The sequence below is a fragment of the Rhinolophus sinicus genome, linkage group LG15 (genome assembly GCF_036562045.2).
Source record: "Rhinolophus sinicus isolate RSC01 linkage group LG15, ASM3656204v1, whole genome shotgun sequence".
Lineage (NCBI taxonomy): Eukaryota > Metazoa > Chordata > Mammalia > Chiroptera > Rhinolophidae > Rhinolophus > Rhinolophus sinicus.
Genome location: NC_133764.1, coordinates 36,983,799 through 36,997,382, shown reverse-complemented (window position 1 = coordinate 36,997,382; position 13,584 = coordinate 36,983,799). Strand labels below are relative to the sequence as shown.

Here is a 13,584-nt window from a genome sequence, read left to right as displayed (position 1 = left end):
CTGCCTGCCCGCTCCCTGCCGCTGCTTGTCAGGAGGCGACCTTGCGTCTCCAGCTCCGGCATAGGTTGCAGGTGTGCTTCTCTTTACCTAGTTGCCTTTCTCCTCTAACACTTCTCTAAACAAGTTTCTTTTCAATAGTTCGTGTTTTAAATGACTTCAAACTTACCAAAACCCTGTAAGTTCTTGTATCCCTTGCCTGGCCCAGGTTCCTCAGCTGTTCACGTTTCACCATTTGCTCCATCACCTTCTGCCGTCCTCCCCACGTCACCTCCTTCTCCTTAGTCTCTTTTGCTCACACATTTGAAGCTACAGATACGATGCCCGTGAGCCCTAAATTGTGTAGGAACACTCTCCTGATAACCACCACTCAGCCCCCAAATTGGGCAATTGCTACATTACGGTCGGATCCACAGACCCCATTCAGTTGTCCCAGCAATGTCCTGGTTCCCTTCCTGATCCAGAATTCCATTCAGGGACACACTTTGCATTTAGTGGTCAACTCGATCTCCTCCAGTCTGGGCCAGTTCCCCAGCCTTGCTTTGCCTGCTGTGTCCCAACACGTCTGTCACTGACCCGAGCGTGGAGCTCCCTGCTGTTGGCTCAGGACCAGCGTCGGATCCTGCGCCCTTGGCAGGGCTGCCGCAGAAATGCTCCGAGCTTTTCTGTGGCCCATGAGGTCCAGCGGCGGCACCACGGCGGTCTTCATGGCCACCCCTGCTCGTGTTGGTGTCCGCCACGCCTCCCCACCACCGTCACCGCTTACCCCATTGCGAGTAATTCTGTTTTGTGGGCAGACATTCGGGATTCCGTCAGTAACCTGTAACTTGTCAAACCCCAGGCCGCCAGCCTCAGCCTCCACTGACAGTTCCCGCCTGGACCAGCCAGCACGTGATGGTGGCTAAATGGCAATTTTATGCCTCCATCATTCCCTCCTCGCTTTCATTGGTGGCGTTCTACTATATGGAAGCACTTCACCTCCTGCCTCACTTACTTATTTATTCATTTTTTACATCAGTATGGACTCAGAGATTCCTGTTTTATTCATTGGTTGTAATCCATTACTGCCATTATTTGTTTGGTTGCTTAAATGACCCAGGTTTGGCCCCTTTAAGGAGCCCCTTGAAGCTGGCATCTGTGCCCTTTTGACACGTCCCCAGCACTTTCTTGCTTTCCATCTTGCATTTTTTCTGATCCAGCCTGAGAATCAACCATTTCTCCAAGGAGCCCCGGTGTGCTAATTGCTACCAGGCCCTTCCAGGACAGAACTAGTACATACATGTATGAGTATCCATTTAGACACACACATCTAAATTTGTCAATGCCTGTTCTATGTGTACATCAAAATACGAGTCCGTCATGACACCTCCAGTTCCAATGCCTGTCTTTCTCCTCGCTTCTCGTGTATAGTAGTGGGTACCTTCCCCAACTGTCAGAAACTTGGTTCTCCGTATCCTCAGTGTATTTGTGTATTTACTAAAATCACTTTCTTTCCTTGTCCGTGTGACTGACCTTCACAGCCCACTCCCACCCAAGAGTCCTGTATCCGTGGATGCTGTCAGGTCTCTGCACAACTCTCCCATCACCACCAGGCAGCACCCTGCCACCTCCTCCACACTGGGACGGGAAGTGGGGTGCAGCTTAGAACTTGGGGAGGCCAAGTGTAGCAGTTCCGTGGTCCAGTACTGACGAGCCCAGGCAGTAGGCGACAGAGATGCTCCTCCTGTCTCAGTGGGCGAAGCAGGGTGAGTGCCCTGGGCACTAGTGTCACTGGCCAGCTCACACCTGACCCCTTGGTCTGCAGCCCTTCATGTATGGAGACTACATTGCCTATGACTGCTGGCTGGGGAAGGTCTACGACTTGAAGAACCAGATCATTCTGAAGCTGTCCAATGGTGCCAGGTACATAGCTCACCACAAAGGAGCCGTCCGCTCGCTGGGGCAGCTGCTGGAAGGAGGGGAGGGGGGGTTTTCTCATGGGCCGGTGATGATAGATTTCATCAGGGGCCATGACAGGTGCTGTGGGCACACAGGACCTTGCGTCTCAGGGCCCGACCCTGGGCGGGTCTCCTCGCCGCAGCCTGATTCTGTCGCTCAGTGTCTGCTCTGTGCCCTACGTTGGCTCAGGGAGAGAAGCATTATCACTGAGGAGATCTGCTGGGGGCTGATGCTTTATTTTAGACACTTCAGTGGTGCTGAGCACTCAGATAGGGGGTCAGGGTCTTGTCCATTTTAGGAGTTACTTGTTCCCGTTCAGAGGCTACGCTGTGGACGCAGGACGACTGCCATCTTAGGGCATGCGCCATCGCGATGCCTCTGGACACTCCCTTTGATACCGGTCAGCGCCACACCGGGCGCTGGCTGCCACGTCCCCTGCCACGCGGTCCTGTGCCGTGTGCACACCAAGCCCATGTTCACTGTTTCAGGTGCTCCATGAACACAGAAGATGGTGCCAAGCTCTATGACGTCTGCCCGCACGTCAGTGACTCAGTACGTTTGGCGGGGGGCGGGGGGTCTCATGTTCCTTGGCCCTGTGGGCTTGAAAGGACTTGTTAGCCAAGACCCTGTAGCCGGCCCAGGCTAAACGCTGCCTCTAGACAAAGCAGCTTCTACACAAGGGGTGTGTGTGTGCCAGAAGATCTGAAAGTCTGCATGTGGGCAGAAAATACCAGAACTTTCCTTTGCAGTTTGTTAACTTTTATCTCATCCTTTAAAATCTCCATTTTTCTGGTAAGTGGATGCAGTGTTTTAGTACAGTGTGACACTTTAGAACAGTAGCATACGACACAGTTTGTAAATGAGTATACTGGGGGTGTATGTGCAGGGTCAAACGGCTTTGGGGACCACTGCCCTCTAGAGCTTTAATCCTCAAAGTGTCACAGGCAGCATGGGCGTGGCCTGAGAGCTTCTGGGAAACAGATGAGGCAAATCTGCGTTTTAATAAGCTCTCCAGGTGATTGATATCCACCTGAGGTTTGACAGGTACCGCTCTGGAGCTTTAGGGTTTGTTTTAGGGAGTGTAGAGGCCTTTGGAGGAGGGGGGCTGTGGTGTTGGGAGAGGAGGGGGCCTGGCGGGGGGAGCACGGAGAGCACCGTCCACTGAGGAGGCCTGATCACAAGGACTTTCCCTCGTCCCACATCCCGCAGGGTCTCTTCTTTGATGATTCCTACGGCTTCTACCCGGGCCAGGTGCTCATCGGCCCCGCCAAGATCTTCTCCAGTGTCCAGTGGCTGTCAGGGGTCAAGCCGGTGCTCAGCACCAAGAGCAAGTTCCGGGTGGTGGTGGAAGAGGTAGGGCCTGGGGGTTGGGGCGCCCACCTCCGCGCCTGGATCAGCGCTGCCTGCCCTTCTTTGCCTGCTCTCAGGGCTCAGCCCCGCTCCTTGGTCTCTGGACCCTGTTGGTCTGACAGGGCTTTGACAATAAAGGGAACCCAGGCTGTGGTCATGGGGTGACCAGGAGACAGCTGTTCCCTAGCTTGACTGCCCAGGCCGAGCGTGGTGGGAGAGTGGCGAGTGGCAGGTCCACTGGGCCCTGACTGGTGGGGAGGAGGTGACTGGGACCCGTAGGGTGGGGCTCCAGTTACAGGTGGGGCCTCCTCTGGGGGTGTTTGTACTTGGTACAACACTATGAAGACCCACTTCCTGTCCTAGAGGCCAGCTGGGCTCTGGGCAGTCGCTTAAAGAGAGAGCTGTCCAAACCTGCTGACTGCGGCCTGTCCCACTCATCCCCAGGTGCAGGTTGTGGAACTGAAAGTCACATGGATTACCAAGAGCTTCTGTCCAGGGGGCACGGACAGCGTCAGTCCCCCACCTTCTGTCATCACCCAGGAAAACCTAGGCAGGTGAGCGGCTCCAGCATGCCACCCACGCCAGCAACCCCAGGGGCACGCCTGAACAAGTCTCTGGGCCACAGTCACAGATGGGGGGCCGGGAACTGCTGGTCCAGCCCCTGCTTCTCCTCCACCTCCCAGGGTGAAGCGTCTCGGATGCTTTGACCATGCTCAGCGGCAGCTGGGGGAGCGCTGTCTGTTTGTCTTCCCAGCCAAGGTAGAGCTGGCCAAGATTGCCTGTGAATGTCCAGAAAAACACTGCGCCCAGGGGGAGGGCTCTATGGCCAAGAAGGTATGTCCTCGGGCTTGGGGCTGGTGGGCGTTTGAGGAACTGGCCTTGAGCCATTTCCGCAGCCAGGAAGGACGGTCTGTGCTTCAGGCCTGGGGGGCAGTCCTGATGACCCTTGCAGGCCACTTAGGTGTGTATAGCTGTCACCCCCAGCCCCCAGATCCAGCTGCCTGGGCTCAGGCCTGCCTGGGTTTCCCACATGCCCAGGGTGGGCCGTGTCGGCCTGCTCGCCACAGCTCCCTCCTCCCTGCCCTGCCGCCGCAGGTGAAGCGCCTGTTGAAGAAGCAGGTTGTGCGGATCATGTCCTGCTCCCCGGATACTCAGTGCTCCAGGCACCACTCCATGGAGGACCCAGGCAGGAAAGGGGGGGCCAAAGCCAAGAGCGAAACGGGGTCCGCCAGCCCTGAGGAGACGCCCGACGGGTCCGCCAGCCCGGTGGAGATGCAGGACGAGGGCCCAGAGGAGGCGCAGGAGGCCAGCGAGCAGCTGCCCCCCTTCCTGCTGAAGGAGGGTGGAGATGACAGGCTGCACTCGGCTGAGCAGGACGCAGACGACGAGGCTGCGGACGACACAGATGACACCAGCTCAGTCACGTCCTCTGCCAGCTCCACCACTTCCTCCCAGAGCGGCAGCGGCACGAGTCGCAAAAAGAGCATCCCTTTGTCTATCAAGAACTTAAAGCGGAAACACAAGAGGAAGAAGAATAAAATCACTCGGGACTTCAAGCCGGGGGACAGGTACACCCAGGGCGCCCACCCCCCCAGCTGAGGGTGCAGCCGGAGACCATCCCCGTGGCACCCGCACCCACCGTCTGCAAGCCCCGTCACGCTCAGGGTACCCAGCTGAGGCGACATGAGTGCCTGGGGTGGGCCCGGGAGTAAGACGGACGGGGGTGGTGGCGTTGGCCCGAGTGTGGCCTCCGGGAGCACGTTCCCTTGTGCTCTCCCAAACCGGGCGGTGCTCAGAGGTGATCGCAGGGCGTGCGTGGGACCTGTTTTGCTCCCTTCTTGCCTGGGACTAAGAGTTTCAGGTCACCGAGCCCGGAGGGGAGGGGTAGAAGGAGTGCCGGCCCTTTCCTGTTGCGTGGCCTGGCTCACTGGTCCTGCCCTGCAGGGTGGCGGTGGAGGTGGTGACCACGATGACCTCGGCAGACGTGATGTGGCAGGACGGCTCCGTGGAGTGCAACATCCGCTCCAATGACCTCTTCCCCGTCCACCACCTGGACAACAACGAGTTCTGCCCCGGAGACTTCGTGGTGGATAAGCGAGGTAGTGCCTCTCTGGGGCCGTCCCTGCCGAGGGCTGGGTGGGCTCGGGCCAGGGGCGGAGGCCGCAGGGGCAGCGGGAGACTCCCGTTGGGGGGGCAGGGGCTTGCTCTTTTGAGGACCAGGGGGGTATTTTCTGTCCTCCGCGGACCTAGCCAGGGAACAAGTGGGTTCTGTGCCCTGCTGTGGTTGACATGTAGTGGGTGGGTGGCAGGTGGCAGCAGCAGGGCTCCTGAGCTAGTGGTGTGCCCTCCTCTGGTTCCCTAGCCCAGAGCTGTCCAGACCCTGCCGTCTACGGCGTGGTGCAGTCTGGGGACCACGTGGGTCGCACCTGCGTAGTGAAGTGGTTCAAGCTGCGGCCAAGTGGGGATGATGTGGAGGTGAGTGTGTGCAGCCCTGCCTCTTCCTTCAGGGTGGGTTCTGGTGGGCTAGTTCCTAACAACCCGTCTTGTGCCCCAGCTGATTGGAGAAGAGGAAGACGTAAGTGTTTACGACATTGCCGACCACCCCGACTTCCGGTTCCGCACAACCGATATCGTCATCCGCATCGGCAATACCGAGGATGGGGCTCCTCCCAAGGAGGACGAGGTAGGTGCCCCACCAAGTTCAGGTTTTTCTAGCTGCCCCCTGCCTGCAGTGGCTGCAGTGCCTGGTGGTGCCACCAGGTGGCTCCAGGAGACAAGACCTGCAAGTCCTCTAGGCTCCAGGCTGCCCCAGGCACCTTCCCCAGCAGAGCAGCTGCCCACAGCAGAGGTGCCGCTCAGCCTGACCACCTAGAAGAGCTCGCCTGCCTGCCTGCCGGGACCAGACTGCACTCACGCAGCTGCTCCCTGAGCCGCACTGGTTCTGGGGATTAGGGAAGCTGTGCTCCTTGTCCTAAGTGCCGTGAGCGTGAAGTTGAGTGCTGCGGGCGCACAGGAGAGGCTGGGGGAGGTGGCATCTGAGCAGCGCCTTGGAGAAAAGGCAGGCACCTTGGTTGGGGTCAGGCAGATTCGAGCAGAGGACGAGTAGGAACAGAAGTCCAGAGGCTAGAACCCCGTCCTGGGAATGCCTGGAAGCCCAGAGCGACCAGAATGCTTCAAGAGGAAGGGAGTTAGTGGGGGTTGTGTACTCGGCTGCCAGGTGAAGGGGGGGAGCTTAGTGGACTGGGCACGTTGGACGTGTTTGAACAAGAGGGTCCCACACTTCAGTCCGTCACTGTGGCCTCTGGCTGGTGCCCACATCTCTCCTATTTTCATGGCCTCACCCTTGCCACCCACGGCTAGAGCTCCCTTTCAGATGTGCCCTGGCCCCCACCCCTCCTGGAGGACTGCACCCTTGATCCTGTCCTGTTTTCCCTGCAGCCGTCGGTGGGCCAGGTGGCCCGCGTGGACGTCAGCAGCAAGGTGGAGGTGGTGTGGGCTGATAACTCAAAGACCATCATCCTGCCCCAGGTAAGGCCCTGCCAAGCCCCAAACTATTTGGCTCACAACTGTGGTGGCTGGGCCGGTAGCCATGGTCTGTCTCCTGTCCCCGCTCAAGGAACAGGAAGACAGGTTCTCAGATCGTCCTGGCAAAGGGAGTCTCCTTTTGGGTAATAAGGTTTCAGGGAAAGCTTGAGAGGAAGGGCAGTATTACACGCAAAGCCCCACAATCTCCCCAGATTGCCAGGTGTGTGTGCAACTTTTCACACACCTCCCGGATTTGCCTGGATCTCCGCCTCACTATGCTCATAAAGCACAGGTTACTTCACATAGATGACAGAGCCACTGACATTTCTGGGGAAACTTCCACAGATCAGGAAGCGAAAGGAGAAGATCTTGCCCCAGCACCTGCTGGTGGGTTCTGAGCTGCAGGGCTGTTCTCAGTACCATTTCTTTGCCCCCTTGTTTGCGCCATCCTCACATCCCAGCTCCCCTTCCTGGCGCCACCATGGCGTTGGGGAAGGAAGTGGCTCACCTCTCCTCCAGGGATGGGAGCAGCCTGTGACACAGGCCAGCTCTCCCACACCTCCCCATCCTCTGACAAGTTCCCAGCTCCCAGTACAGCCCCACAGAGGCCTCTGGGAGTGGGTCTGGATTTGCCCCCAAGGTCAAGTGCAGACTGAGTGCACACGGGCAAGAGAGGCCTGTTGGCTGGGGCTCCTGGTCTTGTTGTAAGGGTGGAGCAGGTGAAGGCACGTCCCGGAGACAGGTACCGCTGAGAGCAGAGAAACCGCAGAGTCCAGAGCAGGAGGGGAAAGGCTGGGGCCGGGCTGTCAGGCCTCAGCGTGCCCGTCACCGTGAGCTCTGGGGTCGGGTCCCAGGCCGCGCAGAGCCCTTGAGCGGCCGTCTGTCTGCCTGCAGCACTTGTACAACATCGAGTCTGAGATCGAGGAGTCGGATTACGATTCGGTGGACGGCAGCACCAGTGGGGCGTCCTCAGATGAGTGGGAGGATGACAGTGACAGCTGGGAGACGGACACTGGGCTGGTGGAGGATGAGCACCCCAAGGGAGAGGAGCCCCCCATTCCGCCCGCTGAGCAGCCATCGGCCCCCGAGGAGGACAAGGGGCTGGTGATCAGCGAAGAAGCAGCCACAGCCGCTATTCAGGGGGCTGTGGCCATGGCCGCCCCTGTGGCGGGGCTCATGGAGAAGGCCGGCAAGGATGGGCCCCCGAAGAGCTTCCGGGAGTTGAAAGAGGCCATCAAGATCCTGGAGAGCCTCAAGAACATGACCGTGGAGCAGCTGCTGACGGGCTCCCCCACGTCCCCCACGGTGGAGCCTGAGAAACCAACTCGGGAGAAGAAGTTTCTGGATGACATCAAGAAGCTGCAGGAAAACCTCAAGAAGACCCTGGACAACGTGGCCATCGCAGAGGAGGAGAAGATGGAGGCCATGCCAGACACAGAGCGCAAGGAGGAGAAGGCCGAGGCACAGTCACCTGTGAAGGCCGAGTGGCCCAGCGAGACCCCGGTGCTCTGCCAGCAGTGTGGCGGCAAGCCCGGAGTCACCTTCACCAGCGCCAAGGGCGAGGTCTTCTCGGTGCTGGAGTTTGCGCCCTGTGAGTTACCCCTTCCATGTTTACAGCGCTGGGGGGCAGGTGGCTAGCCCCTCCCAGCCCCGCTGCCGCTCCAGGGTTGGCGTGGGGGATAGCACCTTGCCCTGATGTGGTCACCAGTCCTGGCGCCAGGAGAGGTGGGGGGATGTATGCAGGTTTATTCGCCCGTCTGGGGAGCATACCCAGCAGCTGCCCCTCCAGGCCAAGCTGCCCATGGGCAGCAGCTGCCTTTCCAGGGCCTCGCCCCTGGGGAGTAACCATTCTCTCTGCCCCTCTAGCGAATCACTCTTTTAAGAAAATTGAGTTCCAGCCTGCAGAAGCCAAGAAGTTCTTCAGCACGGTACGGAAGGAGATGGCGCTGCTGGCTACCTCGCTGCCCGATGGCATCATGGTCAAGACTTTTGAGGATAGAATGGCAAGTAGCCTGGCATGGGCTTGGTGTGGGCAGGTGCGGGTGTGGGCCCTGACCTTCAGGCCTGAGTAGCACCTAGAGCCACCTAACCCCGTACAGGGCAAGAAACAGGCTCAGTCAGGTGAGGGCAAAGGTCGCACATGTGTCTTTCCTTTCCTCCCTGTTTTAAAGTTAGTTTTAAATGTTTAACTATTACCTGAGTCTAGTCTTCTTTTTGAAAAAGTAGAACATTATAGAAACAGCTGAAGTTGCCTTTGATCAATCCCCACTCCACCTCCAGCAGTCATGACGTCAGGAGTTTGGTGGGTCTCCTCGCAGACGGCCTTTCTTTATATTCTCACATTCTCATGCATCACTATAATGCTCTTTTAAATGATTTGTTTTACATAAATTGCGTCATTGTAAACGTCACCTGTAATTTGCTTTTTTTCACTCAGCAAGGTAAATTTTGAGACCGACCCATGTGGATTCATATTGATCTAGTTCCTTCCTCTTTAGCTGCAGAATAGCACCCTCACATGGCCACGTCACACTCCATTTCCACTCCTGTCTTCGTGGCCTGGGCCTAGGGTTTGAGTCATGCTGAGTTGGCGCTTCCTTGCTTGTACCAGCAATGGGCAAACCCATTCCATCTGCCACCTTATTTATTCAGTGAACCTTTACTGAGCCCCTGCTGTGTGCCAGGTGCCATGCAAGACCCTGGATTTACGTCTGGCCCAGCCCTGGAGGAAGGGGCCACAGGAGGAACTACAGATGGGGGGGGGGGCAGATGGGCCCACAGCGGCCAGGAGCCACAGGGCGGGGCCAGCCACGTGTACAGAGCTGCTGCTGCTTGCGGTCCTTCTTGACACTTTTGGTTTTTCTTGGGTTTTGGTAAAATTCCTTTTGAAAATTCCAACCTGTCTCAGCTCTGCTGTGGGACGAAGGGAATAGTATATTTTGTTCTGTTTTTTTCAAGTGGTGTGGGAACCTGACCCCACATGGTGGCCCCAGGGAAGACGTACATGAGAGAGTTCCATCATTCCATTCGGTGCTTTGCCCTCGCCATCTTCCCAGCTTGTCACTCACCCCCAGGCACACGGCCCTGGAAGTTGATACCACCTCCCCACCCGACACACACCGATTTCGGGTGTCTGTGGAGAGTCTCCCTAATGACTTAACGACCTAGGTTTCTTTGGCGGTGCCCCAACATTTCCCCCTAGAGTTCAAATCTTCTTGTTCCTCTAGTTCCCTAAAAGCCAGTGCAGCTTTGTCACCCTGGAATGTTCTTTAGTTTTCTGATCGGTTGTAATTGTTGCTTGCCTTGCTGGGTGGCATCAGGGCAGGAATACAATTTAAAAGGTGATGATTTATGAGGAAGAAGCCTGGTAGGATAAAAACCAGTTTGGAAAACCCCTTTTATGCCAGGAGTCAAAAGATGCCGCGTGGGTCTTTACAGAGAGATTTGCGTTTAGCTTCTCTGGCACTGGCGTGTCTGTAGCCCCGGCGTGCCGCTCCTCCTCCCACCCAGTCCGCACGGCGCCCTGGAGAAGCACAAACTTGGCCACCGTGAGCGGGAGCCCTGCCAACCCCCGCCTTCCCTCCCACCCCCAGGACCTCTTCTCGGCGCTGATCAAGGGCCCCACTCGCACCCCGTATGAGGACGGCCTCTACCTGTTTGACATCCAGCTCCCTAACATCTACCCGGCCGTGCCCCCCCACTTCTGCTACCTCTCCCAGTGCAGTGGCCGCCTGAACCCCAACCTGTATGACAATGGGAAGGTGTGCGTCAGCCTCCTGGGCACCTGGATTGGCAAGGTGAGTACTGTGACAGCTCCCAGTCAGGATGGGGAGAGCCTGTCTGGGGCGGGTGTTGGGACTGAGTCGAGGTGCCACGTGTTTGTTTCAGGGGACGGAGAGGTGGACAAGCAAATCCAGCCTTCTTCAGGTGCTCATCTCCATCCAAGGTACAGTGGGTGGGGCTGCTAGGGGACACAGGGACTCTGGCCGTTGTGTCCCCTCCCCTGCCCGTCGGTCTGGTGCCGCCCTTGCGGGTCGCGGTTAGGCCAGCCCTGATGGCTGCCCCCACAGGTCTGATCCTGGTGAACGAGCCGTACTACAACGAGGCCGGCTTCGACAGTGACCGGGGCCTGCAGGAGGGTTACGAGAACAGCCGCTGCTACAACGAGATGGCCCTCATCCGCGTGGTGCAGTCCATGGCCCAGCTGGTGCGGCGGCCCCCCGAGGTCTTCGAGCAGGAGATCCGGCAGCACTTCAGCACCGGCGGCTGGCGCCTGGTGAGGCGCATCGAGTCCTGGCTGGAGACCCACGCCCTGCTGCAACGGGCCCCGGCGCTGCCCAACGGGGTCTTCAAGGACAGCAGCCCCACAGGGCTGCCTGCTGCGGCCGAGCTCTCGGACTGCGGCCGAGAAGATGCTGAGGACGGCGGGCCGGGCCCTGGAGAGTTCTCCCAGGGCTCGGACTCAGAGGGCGGCACGCAGTGCCTGGCCTCCGCCAGCAGACACCACACAGACCAGACTTCGGAGGCAGCGCCCGACGCCTCGGTGCCGCCCAGTGTCAAACCAAAGAAGCGGAGGAAGAGCTACCGGAGCTTCCTGCCTGAGAAGAGCGGCTACCCCGACATCGGCTTTCCCCTCTTCCCGCTTTCTAAGGGTTTCATCAAGAGCATCCGGGGCGTCCTGATGCAGTTGCAGGCCGCTCTGACAGAGGCAGGCATGCCAGAGCCCGCAGATGACAAGTAGCCGCCAGCCCTCGAGGAAGGAGGAGCTGGTGGGAGAGGCCAGCTGCTGCCTGCTCACCCCCGCCCCTGGAACCTCTCTCCTCCCGTGTCTCCTCTGTCCCCCATGCAAGCCCCCCTCTGCCCTCTTCTTCCCAAGGTGACTGACACTGATGTGCAGGAAGTTTCTTGAGACGCTGCCGTTTCTGTTCCGAAGCAACCTTTCGACAGGCGGGGCCCTGTGGCAAAGCGAATCTGGGCCCTATTGCTGATTCTCCCCGTGTCGCCCCAGGCTGAATGTCCCGGGACTTCCCCCCTTGCCATCTCTATCTCGTGTCGGAGGTGACAGGGCTCCTGGGGCCCAGGCGCTGTGCAGAACCGCAGCGGGACGAGTGGACGTGCCTTGCATGAAGTGTGGGTTGCTCCAGCCGTTCTCCTGGCCCCTTTCGTCCTCTTCAGTTCCATGGTAGCTCCCCCGTGTCCCAGGCCACCACCACTAGATCCCCTCCTCCCCAGCATCAACACTGTCCCTTGGGAGTTACAGCCGCTGTCACTGGCTCCGGGCTCTATTCTGGCCCATTACAGGATAGCCCTCAGGCCTGTTGAACTGGCTGTCTCTCTAAGAGAGGCTGGGACCAGGCTGGGTTCAGGGTGACACCCAGGAGGGGTGGTGGCCCTCACTCGCTAACATGAAGTGAGGACCAGGGAGGGAGCAGCTGGGAAAGCAGCAGCTGTAGGTGCCTTGCTCTTCCTGTCCCCCGTGACTGCGGGTCCGAAGCTCAGGCTGCACGGGCTTGCCTGCTTGAACTGAAGCCAGTGTCCGCTCCCTGTTCCGTCTCCCACCCCAGGACCCCAGGACCCCGGGAGGTGGGAGCAGCAGCGCAGCCAAGGCCTGGGCAGGTGCTGAGGCCTCTCCCGTCGACTTGCCCCTCCCACTACGAAATGCTAATGCTGGGAGGTGGTCTGTGGCTCACTGAACACGCGGAGCTGGCCCCCTCTCCGTGAGAACGAGGCCTGCTGTCAACCCTTAGCTTACAGACTGCAGGCGCCAGCGGGAGAGGCAGCTGCACGCACGGGTTCTCCTCCCTCGCAGAGACAGGCCCAGAGGTTTACAAGTTTTCTAAGATTTTGATAATGTGAAGCTCGAGGTTCAGAGGATGCTGTTGAGCACATTGCAGCTATGTAATTTTGGGTGTATGTATTGTAATATTTAAGGTTGAAAGCAAAGATAATAGCTCTTATTAGAAAAAACAAACAAATAAAGAAGCCAAAGCATGACGCGTCTTGTCCGCCTTAAGCTGGCTCCACACCTGTGCTGTGCCATATCCACCCAGCGGGCAGCAGCCGCGGGGAAGGACGGAGCCGGACCACAGGCCGCGCGCGGCCCCTGGAGCCCAGAGTCGGTACCTTGTTTGATTAACATCCAGTGACGTGGGGCTGTGCTTCCCAGTGCGTTGTTCATGTGGAGATGTGAATGCCCACTGCTTAAGATACCTGTATAAAGTGCTGTGTGATTAAACTTTTTTTTACTTGCATTTTTTTGTTTGGCTCATTACAATGTACAACAAAGACAAGGTGGCACCATTAAACCTGCCTCTGCCATTCATCTGGGCTCTGTCGCCTTTCTTCCCCACTGGGGCACCTCACACACCCCTCCCCAGGGGAGGAAACACCCGTTGCCAGGGAAGGCTGTGTATGCAGCACCTCGCCCTGCGCCCTGTCCCTCCATACCTTCTGTGTTTCCAGTCACGAGACTCCCAAGGGCCCAGAAGTTTGCTGGCTCAGGGCTCCTCCCTCTGGGCAGAGCTGTGTTTGTACTTCAAGAGCCGGTTTTTAGCAACGTCGGCCACCTTCCAGATGCTGGGGGAGCTGACATCGAAGCACCTGGCCTGGGCTTCGAGCCAAAATGGTTGCCCAGTCTAGGAGATTGGCATCTGCCCTCCCTGCTGCTTCCTTTTAACTCCTGCACAACACTCCCTCACCAGGACGGGGTGGGGGTAGGGCAGAGGCGGCCAGGGAAGGCTGGTGTAGCCCTGGAGTCCTCAGTGGAGAGATGAC

At 58.4% G+C, this 13,584-nt stretch overlaps 1 protein-coding gene across 3 annotated transcripts in view; it reads left to right on the top strand.

Moving 5' to 3' along the window:
- The window catches only part of UBE2O (ubiquitin conjugating enzyme E2 O), a 47,834-nt gene extending 34,702 nt beyond the window's left edge, over positions 1 to 13,132 (top strand). For 2 of the 3 annotated variants that reach the window (XM_019745489.2, XM_019745486.2), the window contains exons 4-18: positions 1,802 to 1,899; positions 2,424 to 2,487; positions 3,145 to 3,288; positions 3,730 to 3,839; positions 3,969 to 4,119; positions 4,381 to 4,853; positions 5,230 to 5,384; positions 5,648 to 5,760; positions 5,840 to 5,968; positions 6,724 to 6,813; positions 7,705 to 8,401; positions 8,677 to 8,813; positions 10,404 to 10,607; positions 10,699 to 10,756; positions 10,881 to 13,132. In XM_019745489.2, coding sequence (XP_019601048.2) covers positions 1,802 to 1,899; positions 2,424 to 2,487; positions 3,145 to 3,288; positions 3,730 to 3,839; positions 3,969 to 4,119; positions 4,381 to 4,853; positions 5,230 to 5,384; positions 5,648 to 5,760; positions 5,840 to 5,968; positions 6,724 to 6,813; positions 7,705 to 8,401; positions 8,677 to 8,813; positions 10,404 to 10,607; positions 10,699 to 10,756; positions 10,881 to 11,551 — 3,294 coding nt within the window. In that variant the 3' untranslated portion in view covers positions 11,552 to 13,132. The remainder of the gene's footprint in view (positions 1 to 1,801; positions 1,900 to 2,423; positions 2,488 to 3,144; positions 3,289 to 3,729; positions 3,840 to 3,968; positions 4,120 to 4,380; positions 4,854 to 5,229; positions 5,385 to 5,647; positions 5,761 to 5,839; positions 5,969 to 6,723; positions 6,814 to 7,704; positions 8,402 to 8,676; positions 8,814 to 10,403; positions 10,608 to 10,698; positions 10,757 to 10,880) is intronic. The other variant, XM_074319571.1, reaches the window with a different exon arrangement.
- The last annotated feature ends 452 nt before the right edge of the window (positions 13,133 to 13,584 follow it).